Source organism: Lasioglossum baleicum, chromosome 3 (assembly GCF_051020765.1).
Source record: "Lasioglossum baleicum chromosome 3, iyLasBale1, whole genome shotgun sequence".
Lineage (NCBI taxonomy): Eukaryota > Metazoa > Arthropoda > Insecta > Hymenoptera > Halictidae > Lasioglossum > Lasioglossum baleicum.
The window spans coordinates 659448-680937 of record NC_134931.1 but is presented as its reverse complement, the minus strand read 5'-3'; the positions used below and the strand labels follow the sequence as shown (position 1 = coordinate 680937).

Here is a 21490-nt window from a genome sequence, read left to right as displayed (position 1 = left end):
AAAACACGCTACGATGCAAATACTATGTACATATTTGCTTAGTATTTATTGTTAACGACTTACTGTACGTTACGGCGAACTATGTATAAAATTGTAATAATATTGATCTGCTTTCAGACTTTCCTCCTCCAAGCGTTTCAATCTCATTTTTGCATCCTGAAGGATGTCCTCTGTCGAACTGCTTTCGCTGACGATTGTGTTCGCAGTTGTTTGAGTTGGTACTTCATTAGCAGGTCTTAGAGCTCGTATTTCTTCTATTTGTCGAGATAGTTGGACAGCACGCTGGGTTATCTGCTCTATTCTCAATTGTTGGTCTTGTATCAGAGCATTTAATTCCTCTTTTTCTTTAGTGAGAACCTCGATCTTCTGCTCTTGCGTAGCATCGACTGCAAAATCGGTTTGCACCTCTATGTTTTGCAGATTTTGAATCGCAGCCGTCTCTGCTGCTTTCTTCTCCCCTTGTAGATGTTTTAAATCCTCCTCCCGTTTCGTGTGGTCATTTTGTTCCCTCTGCAGCCTGCAAATATAATTATTATTAATAAAAGACAGAAGGATTTATATTATTTTCGACTTTTTAAGAACAAGAGACTTGGACAATTTTTATTTTGCATGAAAATAAATCTATCAATAATGCACACCTATTTTCTTCTTGTAACAACAATCTTTCCTTCAATGCCAACTCCATTTCCTTTTGCAGAATTTTTTGTTCGTTACTCTGCCGCTTTTCCTCCAATTCTTTCTCCTTCAGACTCATTGAACGCATAACATTCTGAAAAAAGATTATACCAAAGGGTTGAGAAACAAGCCTGAAAGCTCATTTAATAGCAACGGTAAAGTTTCAACTACCTGCACCTGCTGCAGCTTAGTGTTCAATGTCTCGACATGCTCTTCGACGAGCAACGCTTGTTCTTTCAGCATCGTCTCCCTCTTATGCACTTTATTATTGACTATCTGTTTGTGCAGAGATATTTTCCTCTTCAGCATAACCAGTTTATCTACACGAGCGTTGTAAGAAAGCCAAGAAAATTTGGTTTGCGTGGACTCGTTGCAGAGTGTCACATGCTCTTTTATCGGTACACCGTTGTACATATTATAAGAGAACAGGGTGATGCATTTCAGTATGCACAGGAGAAGCGGCATATCGCTTTCTATGTATTGCGATATAACATATTGGCCTTTTGCGTCGTGAGGATTGATACCTAGTGTCTCCAATGCATGGAGTACGTAATCGTTCTGTAATTTTTCAGTTGTACCTTCTTCGTTCTTGTCGGACCGCTGAGCCGTCTTGTCAGAAAAGTTAATTAGCAGGGGTGCTTCGCTGGCAAATACCGATAGAGTGTAAGCATAATTGTGATTGAACAAATACTCCGCTATCAGTAGATCATAGATGTATTGTTTCGCAGATTTTGGATGATCGGTTTTCAAACCGACGTCCTTGTTCCTCAATGCGTTAATTAAATTTTGACGAAGGTGAGTTCTTATGTTCGAGATCATCCCAGATTTCTCAAACCTATGGGTTTCAAATTTTAAATTAAACTCTCTGTTAAACCTAACCTCTCGTCGCGTCTTTATTTCGTTTTTAAACATAACGTGAATTTGCACTTACCAATTGTATATAGATGGATGACATTCCTGGTCCATATCGAAACGAATAATTTAGAAGGATTATCGAATAAAGGTACGGTTAATTAAATAGAATTTAATCGACAACAAACTGTTGTGTGTACACAAAATTTAAATCTCGCGTAGATTATGGACGCGCGCGCGCTCTGTGGTTCTGTATCGATGTTGCGTATCGAAGTTGTTGAATTCAAAACTATGCACATAACGGTTTTGCAAGTATGTATATTACTTTATTTCTATAATTGTACAAAAATCGTTGTTTATATACAATGTTCGAGCATCTAATTGAAATATTTATAAGTATGAACAAAATATCGCACTTCTTTGGATGCGATAATGAAATAATATCAATCGTGTTTTTCATTTTTAGAAGTAAATAATACTGATAGTAAATTGAAGAAAATTTCTTACACAATCATACATTTTCAAATAATTTAACAATCCGCACACAATCTTTGTATGTTGTACACACTCGATCGAATAGAACAAATGTTAGCACAATTTTATATAATTTCGTATACATTACAAGTAGCCCTGCAACCAGTAATAATCATCCTAACACATTGCCTATATGCTCAGTATGTTCTCAGAAATACTTTTTTTACATTTACTTGATACTTAGGACACTTTAGCCTTTTTCGTATCAGCCTTTTTGTGTTTCGCCCGTTTGTTAGGTGTCGTTGATTCCACTTCTTGCGAGAAATCGTATTTAGCTGCCAGTCGTTCCCTAATGAGCAAACCTCGGATCAGTTTCCTCCAATTACCGTAAACCCTCTTGTCGCGTTTCTCTTTAGCCCGTTTGCGGGCTTCAACCTGTTCCGACTCCCACGCTTCTCTCAAAGTGTCCTCATACTCTTCGCAAACGACAAATCCTTCAAGCGCAGGCACTGCACCCATGCATCCAAAGTTGAAACCAACGACAGCCGATGCACAGTCGATATTCAACTTCCTGGCGATCCGGTTCAGTCCTGGAACTGTTAACAAAGATTCTTTTAGCCCAAGTTTCAACTCCACGCCTGCTAGGATGATTGCAGAGAAAAATCAAGAACTTACGATTAATATGAACAGTGCCTTTCGGAAGCATACACTGTTTGAACAGATCCACATTTCCATATTCATTCCTTGGCACGATGCCGTTCTTGGCTTCCGGAGGTTCGTAGTCCATAGTCTGCCACTCCCCAAACAACTCCAGAGCTGAATCTTTGATCTTCATTCCAGACAACTATTCAAACAAAAAAACTTTATATATTATTTACTTCATACGTTTCGTTTAACCCTTCAGACCCGGCATTCATCATATAACGTCAGTCGTATAACGCCAACTACCTTGTCATACTTTGGACGTGCTTTGACTATCTTGTACGGATCCTGTTTGGGTTTTACAACTCGAGCTTTCTTCAGCCAAGTTTCCCTTGAGCAAAGGGTGTGCACACAGTGGCGAGAGTAGATGGCTTCGCTGGTAGAAGTATGTCCCAATGGTACACAGTCTGGAGGGTACAATGCCTCGAATTTCAGTAGATGCCTTGCAATAACGTACAGTGGATGTCCTTTGCATTCACCGATGGTTTTAGGCAATGGCTGCTCTAGTTCTCTGTAACGCAAAGTTCATTTTACAATAGAACAAAGTACTCCAGAGAGAAGTTATGGGAAACATACTTGTCTAGAAGCATCTGGTCTTCGGCTCTACATATGGCAGAGTCCTTTTCCTTCCAAGGAGTCAATGCTTCAGTCCACCACTTCTCGTCGATTCTTTGCTTGCGTGTGACTGTTAGCCAATGGGGACAGTAGCGCCTGGTCACATCCTTTATCGAACCAATGGAGTTCCATGCTACTACATACAGGACAGGTTTCTTCGCTTTTTTCTGTAATAGAAAACAAGGATTGTTAGCATACAGAAACTTCAGAAACAAGGTAAATTATTCCTCAAATCCCTCACGTATATTTCTGTTACGCAATGGATCTTCTCTTCCATCACGCTCGCAGAAATCCAGCTCTCTTCCGATTCTAGGTACACTTCGGCCCAGAGATAGTGCGAGTTCTTTTTCTTATTTGGATCCTCGCTCTCGCTATCACTGGATAACAACTTTTTATTGCTTTTCTTGCTACTCTTAGAACTTTGTTCCTTTTTACTGTCATCGGTTGATTTCCTTTTTACTACAGCTTCCGGTTTTGGTTGAAATTCTGCCTCGGAGTCCATGGAGTCTTCTTCTATGTAATATTTCGACTTTGTACTGTTGCTCTTTGAGCTCAAGTCTGCAGGCTTCTTGGATTTATCGTCGTCGGGCGAAACATTGAGTTTTCTGGATCTTAGCTGCCTCAGATTGGCCATGTTTTTCTCTTCCTTTGTTGTTTTAGTCTCGCTTTTCGTAGCTGTCGACTCTTCCTCTTTCGCAGTTTTAGACTCTTTTGTAGCATCCGATTTCCCTTTCTTCCTTTTGCTTTGCAATTTCGACTGCAGAACCTCTGCTGCCCTTTTCTTTGCTTCCATATTTGCAGTCTTCTGTGCCTCTGGACTGTTCAGAATTACTTTTGTCACCTCAGGTGTCTTCTTCTTGCGTGACTTTGAGCTATTTTTCTCCTTAGCTTTACTCGGCTTACTCTTAGGCTTTTCCTGTCGTTCCTTTGAATCAATTTTGAATATCGGATCGTCGCTGAACACCCTATGCGGCGGACAAAGAGATATAACTAATCGACAGTGCAAGCCTAATGCTCTTAATATAGCGACATAGAGCACTACCAACTCCCTGTAATCGGAGATCTTCTTCTCCCGCAGTACCTTCAACAGACTCTCTTTGTTGATACATTTATTATCACTGCTCGCAACTTCTTCAAATACGAATAAACGTTTAAACCATTTCGTGAATCTCTCCAGATACGTAAGGTCGATTCTATTCTTCGGGTACTTGTCGGACGACATTAAAGACAGTACAGCTGACATCAGCTCGGGCTCGTTCGCCTGTTTGTTCATATAGAATCCGTAAGCTAGCCAGCAGAGTAAGCCTACTTTCTCTATGTATACCTGGGTAGTTCGCAATCGTCTTCGTAGAATTGTTTTCAAATCCTCGCCACCTTTATTCTTTCTCTTTAGCATGATACTAGTGCCAGGCAGAGTGATCTTAACCCCGTCCTTCGGGATAGTGTATTCCGGAGTGTCTTCCGCATCTTCTGCATCGTTCTCTTCCGTTACGGACTCTTGTTTCAGCTTCTTTCTAGCAGGAGAATCCACGGCAGTCTCTCCCCGCAACAAAAGTTCAGAGATCTCATTGGGCGATGCAGTGTTTAGCTCGTTCGTTACCTGTACTTTCCCTTTTTTCTTTTGTTGCAAAGAGTCGGAGACTGTTTGTTCCTTTTTAATATCGTCATCGTTGAATTCGAGCTTCCGAGTACTTTCTAGATTTTTCAGAACTTCGGTGAACAGTTCGATGTTGGATCGATTGACGTCCTCGAGATCCTCGTCCTCTGAGGTCTCGTCGTCTGTATCGTTTTCCGGCGCGCCAGAATTTTTGTTCGGTTGTCCATTCCGAAAAAAGCTAGAATTCAGATTAATCTCCTCCGGATCCACCAGAAACTCGTTGCTACTATCAGAACTGTCATCTTCCGACAGGCCACTCATTTCAAAAACTCTTCGAACTTTGGAAATTCTTTTATCCGCTCTGCTCAGTTAGCATTTTACCGCCTTGCATCCACTTGCATCATATTACATCAACACGTTCCTCTGTTTGTATTGGTTTGTATCATAGACATATAGAGATAGACTGCGCCGTCTTATGGGCGAGTTGAAGCCCACAATGGCGGCGCGCGGTACAAAGAGTGAGAGAGAGAGCATTAGCCGGGGTCCATAGCGCTCTCTTTCTATATCATGTGTCGACACATCAATTAGAAAGAGAGCGCTATGGACCCCGGCTAATGCTCTCTCTCTCTCGCACGCCGCCATTGTGGGCTTCAGCGCTTCGTTCAGGCCGCGCAGTCTATCTCTATATGTCTATGGTTTGTATACTGTCATTGACTGTCATGTGCTATTGAATTGAACCATGAAGTAAGAGTAAGGAGATCTATCTGTACAGTTTGGAAGTGGCGACAAAACTTGTTCCCGTATTGGGGAGGTACGCCAAATGGAATGGCATGAACAGAGAATGTCAGTGTCAAAAACGTGTCAAACGATGAAACGGAAAGGTTAGAAATATATGGTTATGTTGTGACAGGACGTGCAAATACGCAAAATTTGAAGAAAAAGAATGTTATAAATTTTTTAAAAAGATTTTCAAAATCTTATTATTTTTGTAAAATAAAGAGATGGTATCTTATAATATAATTAAAAGTAGTTGTAATAAAGTAGTTTTCTTATGATGTAATTAAAAGTACAATAAGTTTTTACACATAATAGGATTTGTTTCTTTTACAACTATTTATATTATGTATAAATATTACATGTATAGCATCCTTTAATATTGTTGCTTCTTTTTCCCTACAGCAATATACATACATGTATTCATATTGATTTCAAATTTGTTGAATACAAAATTATATCTATATGTCCGTATAGATATGTAAATTATTCTCTGGTACAGTGTGTGTGTTCTTCTCTCTGTAATATATTTAATTATATTAACTTTAATTAATGTAAAAGTAATTTGTTTATAGAATATAATTTATTTCTTTTGAATGGAATTTTGTAATTTATATATATAACGCTTCACAACATCATGGGTTTGTCGATACAGGACAAATCACTACAACCTCGCCTCATCGCTCAATAGATTAGGTATTACTTATAGAAAAAAATGTTAGTGAGGACATGAAGAGCAAGATCTTAACCATATCCTATAGGATTGCCCAAAGTACACAGAAGAAAGATAATCCTTTCACAGGAAATTAGAAATATAAGGATGGAGAGGTCCATATCACATTGATTCATTTGTGAAAGATCTAGACACAAGTGCACTTAAATCAATTAGCTACTTCCTAACCAAAATAAATGTCAATTTTATTTAAGTCAGAGCTTGCCATTAGAATCCTATACATAGAAGCACATAATTTTAACGTATCATTCATTAGTACTAGACGACGCATTAATTAACGTGCAATAACTTTGCCAAAGAAACTTTAGCTGTAAGATTTTAACCTCTATTAATACTATTGTATATAATGTTATTGTTATCACTGTGTATTTTCTATTAACCCAATACTACCATTAATATTGTATTTTATATCTTTATTTTTGTACTGTTAACCTAGTTCGTAAGGATAGAATGTATTTAATAAGTTTTGTATCATAATTACCAGCTTATGGACCTAACCTGGTCTAAAGCCTTAGTTCTTCACCGGTCATTACATAACCATGTATTTCTAACCTTTCCGTTTCATCGTTTGACACGTTTTTGACACTGACATTCTCTGTTCATACCATTCCATTTGGTGTACCTCCCCAATACGGGAACAAGTTTTGTCGCCACTTTTTTCTTCTATACGCTATCGAGATAGGTCTCCTTACTCTTACTTCATGAATTGAACTCTCATTTCGCAGAATTTCAGATCAATTCAAGGAGCTAAACACAGCTACAAAAAGCATAAACATGCAACCACAATTGACCACCAGAGAGTATATGAGAGTGCTCACGCCCGGGTTTTGGCCGTGCCGCTTTTGTCTCCACATCATGTTTAGCCTGGAACAGCTCCTACATCATCTTTAGCATGGAACAGAACCTACATCATCTTTAGCAACAAACAGAACCCACTTTACTGTTAGCACATCTGACGACATCTGTGACAATCTGTGTCGCTCGAATATTTCTCTTACGCCCTCTAGGATATATTCTGACTGGAGTGAGAAACAGGAGGCCACCAGAGGCCACCGACGGCATTTCGTCGGTGCAGAAAACACTGTATCGTGTTAGCAACGCGCCCGCGCGCTACACTCGCCAGCGTACCTTTACTATATCCGTGTGCGCTGCTTGTGCGCTTATGCCAGCCACAATCTATTTTTAGCACTTGCCATGTTGCCATGTTGTATTGCTTTACAGCTTACGGAAACGAAACTGAAATTCGACTGTCGAGCCGTCGAGCGTATGAATCGCAATCTGGAGCTAGCCTTCGGGTCCCCGTGCAGCGAGGATTTTTTTTTTATTTTTATTTTTCATTACTTTTTTAATTACATTTTTTAACCTTCCAAAAAATTAAAAATGTTAAAACTATGTTCAAAATATGTATTCATTTTAAATAGAAACGTTTTGTTACTGTCATAATTGCATTAATAAAAATTGGTATATGATCGAGAACAGGTTGATGGTATTTATTTGGACTGATTGGAGAATACGAAAATGCAGGAAGTATTTTTTAGTTTATGAAACAATTTGTAGATTTATTAGTTGTCAAACAAATAATAAAATAAATTGTATAATATATATAAATTGATTTTATACTAGCATACACAAGTTTATTTATTAAAAAATACAGTCATAACTATAATTATAATAGAATTTCATAAAATGTATATTGAGGTTATTGCAAACTCATCTTTTTTCGCAATGATGCTCTAATTTCATTGCTTCTCTCGAATGTCCATTTCCTTCCGAGACAGTGGCGTTTCTAGCAGGTGTAAATAAAAAATGTTGATATAAAATGTATCATAATTAAACTACAATTATTCTAATAACGTGGAATGTAGTACATATTAAGTTTTAGTTACCCGGATTTTCTTCTTCGACGTTAAGCACTCTTTACTGCTTCTCGTAATTTACGTATATGCAACATTAGGGTGGACCTTATTTTTCGACCATGAAATTTTTTTGGTCCCGTAAACCAGAATTGTGACAAATGTTGAGAAAATGGTCTGGAAAAATTTTGGGGCCGTTTGAATAATGGGAAAATGAGTTTTTAATGGAAAATGGGAATTTTTTAAATCTTGACATAAATAGACGTTATGATATATCGTTGAATTTGTCTTTTTTCTCTTTAAGAATCCATATATAGCATAAACAGTTGTTGATAGAAAAAACATCCGTGACCTTGAAAACTTTAAATAATGACTTTGAAAAAATTTTTTTCCTTTGATACTATATCCACCTCCTTATATACTACAACTTTTGTTTGAAGAGTTTTTTCATATATACATAACTGCCAGAGATATTACATATAAATAAATTCATTAATACGCTCCAATCTACAAAAGAACAAGAAAGCGAGCTAATAAAAACGTGGTAAGAATAGTTCTAATATCGGAAAAAGAAGTTATTATGAATAATAAGTAGTCTGACTGAAACATGGACTGAAGGTGGTCAATGATACCGCTGAACGGGGCGTTAAACTAATGGAGGATCATAATAAAATTTTATCTAGAAACAAAGAGGAGAAATAATATATGTATACTATACAAACTGTGATGGAAAGCAGTATCCTGACGCCACAAAGCAGAATTTGTCAAAGGATTTGTAAATATTTTTTAATATAGCGAGAAACACCTGATCAATCCCTACATGATTAATTGCATTTTTAAGAGGCATTGAAGACTGCTTGTTAACTGGGAGTTATTAAATTTTTCATTTTCCTCAGAGTCAGTAAGTTCTTTATTTTTTTCGAAGTCATTAAGTTTTCCATTTTTCTTGGAGTTATTAAATTTTTCATTTTCTTCAGTGTCGTCAAGTTTTTTCATAGAGTCATTGAAGTTTCCATTTTTCTTGGAGTCATTCAATTTTTCATTTTCTTCAGAGTCATTAAGTTCTTTATTTTTCTCGGAGTCATTAAGTTTTTCATTTTTCTTGGAGTCATTGAAAAGTCCCTCTTTGTCGTTTACGCGCTGTCGTTAAAAAAGTTCTGGTATGTTGCTAGTCTAAAAATATGATCAATGCTATTTTTCAGTTTCTCTAAAAAATCTGCATTTGTCTAATTTTTGCGTGTTTTTCAGTTTGTGTAATTAACATTTTGAACCAAAAAATCGGGAAAAAATCTCAAATATCAATTTCAATTAAATGCAGTTATATGATTAAATTAATGCAAGTAAATAGGAAAAATTGACCGAAAATTGAATGGCGCAACGGCTGTTTTAATAATTCGAAGGACTACCTCGTCCGGCTAGAACCTTCATTCCAAATTGTAATATTCCAATATTTCAGTATCATTTTAAATATTTCAAGTACTATTTAAAACTATTAATGAGTTTTAACAACAAAATATTTTAAATGAAAAACTAAATTTTGACAAATAAAATACGATTATAGCAAGCTTGCTATAAATGTCGAAAACTCGAGTCTGGCCAGAGACATTATTTTCAGGAAACACTATTCTATGATGACGAACGGAAAAAAGGGAAGTGAAGCTCGAGGGCTTCGGTTGCCGCGGAGTGGAGTGAAACATTGTAACATGATACGGGTCGGGTCGGGTATATCGATGTAAAATAACACAATATTTTTTAAGAATTATTATTTTATATTAAAACGTTTGTAGCTTATTGCAACGTTGACCGATTTTGACGAAATTTTCAGAATATGTTTAATTGACACATATCTATAAAACGTATTTTTTAAATTTTCAATGTAGGCCCATATAAAGATGTTGTAAAATGCAACTTTTAGTAAGTAAGTAAATACGTATTTATTTATTTATTTCAGCCTCGTGGCCCAGAAATTGGACTTGGATTATAATTCTCGAAGCCATTCATCCCTCTATTTATCCATTCATCCGTTCCTCCACCCATCCATCCATATCGCATGCCACATCAAATACCTTATTGTCTATGTTGATCTATCCCAATCCCAATGTCTCCCCGCTAATCCCGCCTCTCTCTTGATTATCTCTTGTGATTAATTCTTTCCTTTTTTCTCTATACTCCTAACCCATTCTACAATTTCTCCCACTCTTTTCTCCTGTACTATCTTTTCTATACTTATGTTAATTTTTTCTACCCCTTCACAGTCTTCTGCCAGGTGTTTTAGTTTCCCCAAGTGTCTCTCATTTTTTCTACAATTCCGATCAGTTGCTATTTTTGAAAAAATTATTTTCACATCCTGTACTAAACTAATTGTTCTAGCTTCCCAAAAAGTTCAAATCGTATAGTACAATATTAAAGAAGTTATCATTTTTAGAGCGTCCGAAAATTTTTGCGAGTCACAGTATGTACATATATCGCACAGAACACAATTCTTCTTTCTATTAAATCGCATTTCTTAGGTCAAACAATTGCGTTTTGTAATGTATAATAACATGTAATAATAATGTAAAATGTAATAACGTTAAAAATTACTTAATATACACCCGCGGTAAAATCAGTAAGTATAACTTTCGTCCTCACAGCAGAAACGTCGAAAAAATTTTGACAATGATGTCCCACAATAAAAAAAATCTGAAAAAACTTGTCGACACTGCCTGCTGTAGTACTTTATCAAGGAACCAAACAGTAGAATAGCATGTTTTCATATTTTCTAGAAATCTGCATTTTTCCGATTTTTGGGGGTTTTTCATTGTTTACGACTACAGTTTGCAACCAAAAAATCTGAAAAAATTCTATAAAATGCGTCTTAGGATCCAAAATATGTAACATTTTTTTTAGAATTTTAGAACGTATTTGAGACCGGAAAATTGCGCTCGACTGTGCAACAGGCCTAACGGTTCTGGAGAACCGATTACACTGTCCAACACCAAATTTGTTTTCAATATACTGTTGGGTCCTTCTTATAGAGTTTTTTGCGCTGATTCCGAATCTGTCCTTAATTTTTCTCCTATACGCACAGTTTTTGAAAAACATGGCTTTGAAAAAAAACATATTTTTCAACTTTAAACAAATATTGTGGTTATTATAAAAGATATTGAATTGTTCTTTACAGCAAAAGATTCTGTAGACTTTCCCGAATACAGTGATATCCATATTAATACATTATGATTGTTTAAACATGTTTAAACAATGATTAAAGACGGAGAGACACTACTTTTGCACCAATTTTTGAGGATATTTTTCAATTTATCTTAAAAAATTAGGGTCCAGCGGAAAATCGAACTATACCACGCGATAGAGCAGACTTTTATCTTGAGAAACCACCCTTTCAAGTTTGTAACGTCGACGTTTTTTTCGAACCAGAAAACAAAATAACTAATATAGAATATTAGAATGTAATGGAGAAGCGTTTGAGCATCTTCTTCAATAAAGACATTTTTTGAAAATATCTCGAGATCTAATAATTTTTTGCCATGTGTACCCCAATCATTTTTTACGTAGAATGAACAGAAGAATCGATCTGTGTAAAAAACAATATGCATTTCTATATAAAGAAATGATGCAATTGTTAATTGCACATGCACTGCTGCATCTAAAAAAAGTTAAAGACCTACAGATGTAGTTTTCTTCGAACCATTTATCTTTCTCCTTTTGCATTTTTTTGTAAATGCAATAATAACCGAGTTATGACTTGTAACAATTGCGTGAATCACCCTGTATACTTAAAATTTAAAAAATACGTTTTATAGATTTGTGTCAATTAAACATATTCTGAAAATTTCAGGGTAACCCTAAAGTTATTCTTCTAAATTTTCGTAGAAAAAATTGGTTTTCAATTTGGTTTAATTAATAATAACTGTGCCTAAAAATATGAAAAAAATTGGAGACAGTATTGATGACAGTAAGTATTTCATCATTAAATTAATTTCCAAGATGGTGGCTTTTAAACTTCGATATAAAATCTGTGTTTCTTCGAAATCTTCCGGCTTTTCTATTTTTTAAAACTAGAGTTTGCAACAAAGGCTCGGGAAAAATTAAAATACTTCTATGAATATAATTTATATTATTAGAGATTTGTATATTAGTTACATATTTGATATAAAACAATATAAACTGTATGTCCTAATCCTGGCCAATGATGATGTACGATCTGATCCAGTCTAAAGATGATGTAGGATCTGATCCAGGCTAAAGATGATGTAGGATCTGTTCTAGGCTAAAGATGATGTAGGATCTGATCCAGGCTAAAGATGATGTAGGATCTGATCCAGGCTAAAGATGATGTAGGATCTGTTCTAGGCTAAAGATGATGTAGGATCTTGTCCATGCTAAAGATGATGTAGGATCTTGTCCATGCTAAAGATGATGTAGGAGCTGATCCAGGCTAAGTACTAGACTAGGGGGCAGCACTATATGGGCACGGCCAAAACCCGGGCGTGAGCACTCTCATATACTCTCTGTGACCACAATTCAGTGATGCCAGACCATGCCAGACCGTGGTACTGTGGTACTAAACTGTACTAAACCATACCCCCACCATAGCCTACTATTGCCCCTACGTTCCTTGAAATTGTTATTCGAGGGCTAAAAAAATTGGTGCGTGTATACTGGAGAATCCTCTGTGTCTGCATTGTACAATAAAGATAATTTATTCATGCAAAATGAAAAATATTGGATATTCATTACAGCCCCGACGAGATCCTGCCTGGGGCTCCAAAACTGAGTTGGTAACACAGGAAATGACAAGAAAAAGAGGCCATGTGGCCTCAGCAAAGATGGCCACAAAAATACATTTGGTGATAGGTCTATCCTTATATCTCGTCGATGATAATAGCGAATAACAATTTCATTGAATATTTAACGTGAGTGTAACCGCCGTCGATAACGTAGTTTTCTGTCTCACCGACAACATTGTAATTAACTGTAAATTTTGTTAAATAATTTTGGACACATTGTAAATATTCACTCGTACGTTCATCGTTTCTAATCGACGAATTTCTTTTTTTTATAAATCATATCTTAATAAAGCTTCATTACTCGCGCAAAATTCTTAACTGTCCCTGGCTACTATAGTGGCCACCCCGGTCCTTTAAAAGTTTAAATGTAGGTATCATATTTTTAGGTGACATCTGACTACTAATTAAGATACTGATGCGGTTTGATAATTATTTATTAATGCGATAATTGCGGACGGGACATATCGGTAGTAAGTGACGCTGTATCTACGGGAATAGTACTTGTTGCTATTCGCAGCAAAGAACATAACGATTCGTTCGTTAACGCATTACGACATGTGGATTTGACGTGTTTCATGATGGAAAAGCTACTTCCGCATTTATATGTCGATCCGAGCATAGAGTAGAGTCTCAAACTGAAATCTGTAAGTTTTGGATATTTTTCCTTTGATAATAATTTAAAAAATTCAAGTCCACATTCGTGTCGACCAAGTAAGAACAAATCCGATTGTAAATCACAAAGTTCTAGTTGATATGCTGTTCCTTGGTTTATTATTTCGCATCCTTTTGGATTATTAAAAATTTCCAGGTCATTACTCAGTAAGTCAAAATCATGGAAATGTCTTTGAAATTGTTCTTGAATCACTATCAGTGATGTTCGAAATACCGAAAAATTTGCAGTTGAATATTGTCGAGCAATTTCTTCGCAAGACGGAAAACTATGTAACCGATTTGTTTCCATTTCGTTGATAAATAATCGGAGATGATTTTGAAATTCTTTCACATAGCCGACCAAATCGGAAATAGTTTGATTCTGTTTTTGTAAACTTGAATTCAATTTATTAAGATGACACGTAATATCGGTTAAAAATGCCAGTTCGCTTAAAAATTCAATATCTTCAAATTTCTCTTGTACATCCGTAACATCCGCTTTCACTTCGCTTTGTAAAAATTCTGCTATATCGTCTCTCAAATGAAAAAATCGTTTCAAAATATCTCCGTCGCTTAGCCAACGTACTTCATCGTCTAAACATGAATCTCCATACATAGAGTTCACATCTTCTAGAAATGTTTTAAATTTCTTGTGTAAGTCAGTCGTGTTGCCGCCTCTAATTAAATTTAAAATTCTGTTTACAATGTTCATTGTAAAGCTCAGCGCTAACACTGTACCTGAAATTAAAGATTGAGGTTGAAAACAGCGAATTCTTTAGAAGAAACTCGATCATTTGTAAAATAAAATTAATCAGAACATTTTATAGAAAATTAACAATGTAAAACAAATGACATTGAAAGATTATAAATGACTGAGGTAACGTTTACCACATACTGCCTCCTGGTGAATGATACACTGAAAAGTTAGGCAGTTTATTCCATGCTTTAATAAAAGTTCCCGAAATCCAGTTTCTTGACTGGCCATTTCTTTCGTTCTGTTAATTATCGCAGAACACTTGGAGAAACCTCCGTATTTTTCTACTTGCTGATAGACACCATTGAAAACATCTATTCCCTTTGTGGTCGAATACAAAGGAACCAACGCTAATAGCTCTTCGTGGATGGAAAAATCATCGCTTATCATTCTTACAAAAATTGATAACTGTCTTACATCCGTTACACCTGTAGTTTCGTGGAGATACAGCGAGAAATAACGACATTCGTCTAATAATATTTTTAATTTGTTTTCTAAATGCCCATTAATTTCACTAACTCGTCTTGAAATGGTTTGCCGTGACAATGAAACCTTTTTAAAACTTTCCATTGCCGTTTTATTGCCGAAAGCTTTCGCCATTTCGATTGCACATCTTTTAATAAGTTCTCCGTCGGAGAAACTTTTTTTCGCACGTGCAATTTCTAATGCTACAGCATACGAAGCCGCGACGCTTTGTTGTTGAATCGTATCCGTGGCACATACACTATCAACTTCTATATCATTGTTATCGCCTTCGTCGTTGCGGAGCTGTTTTAAACTGTTCAGTATTTCTATTCGATATTCTGGAGATAATGCATTATACATTCCATTATGACACCTATTATAGTGGCGAGATATATTACTTTTTTTCATCCCTGAAATCTTTTTCTTACAAATTAAACATTGTGCTTTTCCGCCACAATTAACGAAAAAGTAATCCGATTCCCAATTTTTTTTAAACAGTCGATTTTCTGTGTCAAGTTTTCGTTTTGGCATGGCGTGAAGCAGAGTGGAGCAGTAACAGTAGAAGAATAACAGAATAACAAGCACGATAATCAATATAATGACAATAAAACAAAATAACTCAAACAACGATAAATTCCAACATATTTGTGCGAGGTTAGAAAATCTAACATACTCTCTGATCTAACAGCAGAGGGGAGATAATGGATAAGAGTGTTCACGCCCGGGATTCCAGTGTACCTGGATTGTGCTACCCCCTAGCAATGCAGTGGTGAGATATTCTGCAAGATTTTTCGCGCATGCGCGTCCAAAATAGTAACGTATATATCTATATGGGTGCATGCATTCCGATTCACGCATGATGCGCATACACTGTATAGTGTATGCATAGGGACTCCTATACTACACTATACAGTGTATGCGCATCATGCGTGAATCGGAATGGACCAGAGTGGCCAGACGAGTCCGACCTTGGGACTCGCGAGGGGAATACAGTACCCCTTCTCTGATGACCAGCAATATGCGCAAGCGCGACGGGGATCGAGTAAGGCCACAGCCTACTCTAGTACTAGCCGTGCTGAAGGTAAAAATGGCAACAACGCGGGAGTCCGATTGATATATATATACCAATATACCTAACCCAACCCACTGAATCAGACTCTCAATCTCCCCTACCGGCCTCTCAGTTTCCCGCGTAGTTTTCAAATGTTCTCATCAGTGTGTAGTACACATTGTGTAGTACACATCGTGCAATAATGGAGCTAAGTATTCTTTATTAACTTTTTAGGTCTTTATCTTTGTGTGTAGCACATTTAATTAATACAATCTATTGTTCTTTCAATGCATTTCAATAACATTTTAATAGTATAGCATCTAGATTTTTACAAAATCATATACATACAGAGTTCTCTGAAAATTTGTTTTACATAGTTCTTTTCAAAAGTTTTATACCTTTTTTATTAGTTAATAATGCCACGGCGTTGTTGTGTCCCCAATTGTAAGGGAAATTATGATACTACTCTTAAAGAAAATAATTATATTTCTATATTTAAATTCCCCAAAGATGAGCAATTGCGGAAAAAGTGGATGGCTGCTATTCCCCGTAAAAATTGGACACCAACAAAATATTCTGCAGTTTGTAGTCTGCATTTTGCAGAAACTGATATCCAAAGCTACTCAGAATATTCCATCTCCTAACGGTGTACTGGAGAATGTTTTGTTCAGATGTCCAAGACTTATGGAAAATGCAATACCTTCCATTTTTTCCAATTCGCCATCAAAACGTGTGCTACCACAAAGAAAAGATCCTATAGAGCGCAGGGAAAGAATAATTGAAAACCATGAAAATTTAGTTAGAGAGTTTATTGATTCTGATCTAATTAGTGGTTTCTTAAATTTGATAAACAATTATAAAGAAAAGCTTGTAATTTCGAACCATTGGAGTATCAAAATAATGGTACGTATCATATGATGAAGCAATTCATGCCGAAAAAAAGATTAGATTAAAACGTATGTTTTCAAAATCGGCAAGTTCGTTTTCTTTTGCTGATATAAAAAATAAATTCCAAATTTGCAACGACGACAACGATGGTAACGATCTTCGTGATGCTCCTGTTGATGTCAGCGGTTTTTCAGAAATTTTTGACACTGATTACACTGTCCAACACCAAATTTGATTTCAATATACTGTTGGGTCCTTCTTATAGAGTTTTTTGCGCTGATTCCGAATCTGGTTTTAATTTTTTTCCTATACGTCCAGTTTTTGAGAAAATGGAGTTTTAAAAAAAGACATATTTTTCAACTTTAAACAAATATTGCGATGTTATTATAAAAGATATTGAATTGTTGTTTACAGAAAAAGATTCTGTAGACTTTCCCGAATACAGTGATATCCAATATTAATACATTATGATTGTTTAAACATGTTTAAACAATGATTAAAGACGTAGATGCACCACTTTTGCACCAATTTTTGCGGATATTTTCGAATTTATCTCAAAAAATAAGGGTCCAGCGAAAAATTGAACTATACCACGCGAAAGAGCAGACTTTTATCTTGAGAAACCCCCCTGTGAAGTTTGCATGGTCGACGTTTTTACCGAACCAGAAAGCAAAATATCTTCGCCCGACATGCGTTGACGCCAGTGGTGCTCTTCCACTAGCGCGGTCGTTCGTCGGGATACGGCGCGGCGCGCTGCGGTGAAACGGCGCGTGGCTATAAGCGCGCAATTATGTCAGCTTACTTAAATGTAATATTTTATTAAATGTGTTATACTATTGTTATTTATTATTTATTAGTATATTTATTCTGTATAAATTATTTTATGTATTTTTTAATGTTAGTCTCTCGTTTATAGTATATTTAATACAAAAAATACCTTTTGTAACAAAAAAATAATTTATTCACACACTACACTATTACACTATTTACAATGCTAATATATATGTGTACACTATTCAGATATAATACACTATATCGATTTAATATGGAGCAAACTATTTTAATTATGTATTTAAGTCAATAAAAATAGTCCCGTTTATATTGTGTTTGGACTTATTTTACTCGGAAGAATCTCGAGTGTTCATTGGCACTATAATTACAATACATAGATAAGACGACAATTACTGAAAATAAAATTTTTCAGTCAGCGCATTGCAGACTTTCCTTACATTGTATGTATTCCGTTGTCCGTAGACCGTCATTTATTTCAAAATATCGTGTTGGTTCTTAAGAAAACTGATGCCAGAGTTCAGTTTCGGCTTTGTGTTTGTTGAAATCAGTCGTGTCAAGCATTTCAAATCTGCATTGCTACGTATAAAACTTCATAAAAAACATTTATAGTTATTTATAGTATTTTAGTTGTTGTGTATATAATATATGTATTTTAGTAGTGTATTATATCTGAATAGTGTACACATATATATTAGCATTGTAAATAGTGTAATAGTGTAGTGTGTGAATAAATTATTTTTTTGTTACAAAAGGTATTTTTTGTATTAAATATACTATAAACGAGAGACTAACATTAAAAAATACATAAAATAATTTATACAGAATAAATATACTAATAAATAATAAATAACAATAGTATAACACATTTAATAAAATATTACATTTAAGTAAGCTGACATAATTGCGCGCTTATAGCCACGCGCCGTTTCACCACAGCGCGCCGCGCCGTATCCCGACGAACGACCGCGCTAGTGGAAGAGCACCACTGGCGTCAACGCATGTCGGGCGAAGATATTTTGCTTTCTGGTTCGGTAAAAACGTCGACCATGCAAACTTCACAGGGGGGTTTCTCAAGATAAAAGTCTGCTCTTTCGCGTGGTATAGTTCAATTTTTCGCTGGACCCTTATTTTTTGAGATAAATTCGAAAATATCCGCAAAAATTGGTGCAAAAGTGGTGCATCTCCGTCTTTAATCATTGTTTAAACATGTTTAAACAATCATAATGTATTAATATTGGATATCACTGTATTCGGGAAAGTCTACAGAATCGTTTGCTGTAAACAACAATTCAATATCTTTTATAATAACATCACAATATTTGTTTAAAGTTGAAAAATATGTTTTTTTTTCAAAGCCATGATTTTCAAAAACTGGACGTATAGGAAAAAAATTAAAACCAGATTCGGAATCAGCGCAAAAAACTCTATAAGAAGGACCCAACAGTATATTGAAATCACAAAAAAAGTTGAAATTTGTTGGACAGTGTTATTTATCCACTTGTATTGTTGATGATTCCATTAAGATTCATATATCCGGTTATGGGTCCCATTCTGTTGCAAAAAAATTAAATTGTGATATATGCAAATTATTAATTGTGGAGGATAAAGGAACAACTGTAAATAATGTATATTTTGATCATTTACAAAGGGGTGGCCTTTCGACTCCTACAGAAGATGTAATAAATGTTTTTACTCACATGTGTGCAATAATGGAGGCCATAATAAATGTTCATAATTTGGAATCAGATTTTCTAATATCTGAAAATCATAAACATATTTTATGTAAATTAACATATATTAGTATACAATCAGATATATACCATTTAGCATTTTTAGGTAGATGCATTTGTGGTAAAGATTATCACAGTATTTTGTTTAGATTATTATCAATTTTTTCAAATATTTTACTAAATGATTACGTTAAAACTATAAATAATAGTCAATTAGAAATGAATGCACATACCATTTCTAAACATCGTAAAATAAAAACTTTCACACACAATAGAACATAAATTTTCAATTATTTTTTTTTTAATTCAACTTTTTTTAAAGCATTAATTTTGATATATTTAACTTATTCTTTCTAATATGTGTTAGTTAATGCATCAACAGAGTTTTTTATTTGTCTTAGTTTATTTATTTTCTTTTTATATTTTTTTATTATTAATAAGAATTTTTATTAATGTTAGTGTATACACACAGTAATACCCCTAGGGTGGTGAGGAAATTTACAACAATTATAAAATTATCCTTTATAAGACGATATTATAATAAATATAATATATTACCTGCACAACTTTTCTCTTCAGTAACGGTTTACCCAACCTTTTTGACGTATACACGCAGTCACTTAACCTCTTCGACTTCGTCACAATAATTTCGTCTATTTCAGGCTTCTATTGACTTATATATTCCTTCATTCATTTTCAAATGTTGCATTTTAGTTCAAAGATGATTTCCCATTGCTTCATGCTTCTATTTTCTTAAAACCACTGGAAATATTTCACATATTATGTATCACAACACCAAACTATTCCGAGAGTCCACAAAATGTATACCGCATTTATAAATACTAATATGCTTTAATATCACTTCTACTTACCATAGTTAGAATATTTACACATTGTTTAAACATAATCAACAACGAACTATGTATTTTAACATAATTTTCTATGAAAAAAGCGTTAATTATAATCCCAAGCACAAGACTCCCAGTATTGAAAATGGGACTCCCGATCTGTAAACAAAGCGGTGTTGCCACGTTGTTCAGCACGGCTAGTACTAGAGTAGGCTGTGGTAAGGCGCATGGGAGACACGTTGCGCTTGCGCGATGGGGACGCAACAATGACAGATGACATATTAGAAGTTTTAGGTTATTGCCGCATATCGAACCTATTACCTAATGAAATGAATCATATGAATCGTTCTAGATATTATCAACATTCTTTATTATAAATAAAATGAATTGTAACATGTGGGAGTTTCAGTTGTGAAATGAAGTATGCTTATTATGTATAATATGTATGTTGAAAAAAATGTTGAAATCTGTACTACTGAGTTACATTCCAGTAAAATCCTAAATGTCCTAAAAATAAATCATAATCTATTTTAACACTTTTAAGGAATGGACATAGCAAGTTTTGAAACTACCTTTATCAATGCATATCTTAAAAAGTTTAGTATTGGGAAGATGACACAAATTGTAGAACTAAAAATATTGTGTGAATATAATAAATATATTATACATAATACAGTGATATACAATACAATTGTAGGACAATATAGCCTATCAGCTAGATATATACGCTACGGGAAAGGATGACTGGCGTGGGCGTTCAAATAAGAACTATTCAGTTATTGCCAGTGAAGCTGTCCGCCAAGAGTGAGATTTATTAATGAACTCTACGAACTGAACACTCAGAGCGTCACATAACACAATCAAATACAATATGATACAATAAAATATAATAAACAAATACACACACACACCAAAATAAGCAAACAAATACTCAATGTATATCACTGTCCTTGCCGCTATTCTCAGTTTCACCAGCGAGCAAGGTTCCAGGTGATTTTTTTGGTATTTCTTCTCTATTGTACATTTGGGCATTAAATAATTCTAACATCTGATCTGTTATTTGGAAGCTGGAAGCATCAATTTGTTTTGATTGCAAATATAATTTAATACGTGTAAGATCGCGAAGCGTGTGTGTCCAGAAATAGCTTTATATTTCGCTAAACAGTCAGAAGTTAAAATAGACATTCTTTTAAATAAATTTCCATCCAAAGTGATAGCTAAAAAAGTGTTACACCAGTGGTTCTTATTA

At 35.1% G+C, this 21490-nt stretch overlaps 3 protein-coding genes and 1 pseudogene across 4 annotated transcripts; 1 reads left to right on the top strand and 3 right to left on the bottom strand.

Moving 5' to 3' along the window:
- Positions 1-69: 69 nt before the first annotated feature.
- Positions 70-1786, bottom strand: LOC143207279 (uncharacterized). The gene is made up of 4 exons (XM_076420546.1): positions 1607-1786; positions 847-1510; positions 639-769; positions 70-517 (listed from the first exon to the last, which is right to left on the bottom strand). The coding sequence occupies exons 1-4, from the start codon at positions 1639-1641 to the stop codon at positions 70-72; spliced, it is 1278 nt and encodes a 425-aa protein (XP_076276661.1). The 5' UTR covers positions 1642-1786.
- A 39-nt stretch (positions 1787-1825) lies between these two features.
- Positions 1826-5384, bottom strand: Xpc (DNA repair protein complementing XP-C cells homolog). The gene is made up of 5 exons (XM_076420534.1): positions 3560-5384; positions 3280-3485; positions 2950-3214; positions 2677-2845; positions 1826-2597 (listed from the first exon to the last, which is right to left on the bottom strand). The coding sequence occupies exons 1-5, from the start codon at positions 5234-5236 to the stop codon at positions 2242-2244; spliced, it is 2673 nt and encodes an 890-aa protein (XP_076276649.1). The 5' UTR covers positions 5237-5384; the 3' UTR covers positions 1826-2241.
- Positions 5385-12820: 7436 nt separating this feature from the next.
- LOC143207277 (general transcription factor II-I repeat domain-containing protein 2-like) lies at positions 12821-15689 on the bottom strand. 2 transcript variants are annotated; one of them, XM_076420539.1, is made up of 2 exons: positions 14602-15689; positions 12821-14451 (listed from the first exon to the last, which is right to left on the bottom strand). In XM_076420539.1, the coding sequence occupies exons 1-2, from the start codon at positions 15461-15463 to the stop codon at positions 13499-13501; spliced, it is 1815 nt and encodes a 604-aa protein (XP_076276654.1). In that variant the 5' UTR covers positions 15464-15689; the 3' UTR covers positions 12821-13498. The 2 variants fall into 2 exon arrangements, with proteins under 2 accessions (XP_076276654.1, XP_076276655.1); XM_076420540.1 differs by having other exon boundaries at positions 13939-14451; positions 14609-15689.
- Positions 15690-16260: 571 nt separating this feature from the next.
- Positions 16261-19458, top strand: LOC143207284 (THAP domain-containing protein 1 A-like; annotated as a pseudogene).
- The last annotated feature ends 2032 nt before the right edge of the window (positions 19459-21490 follow it).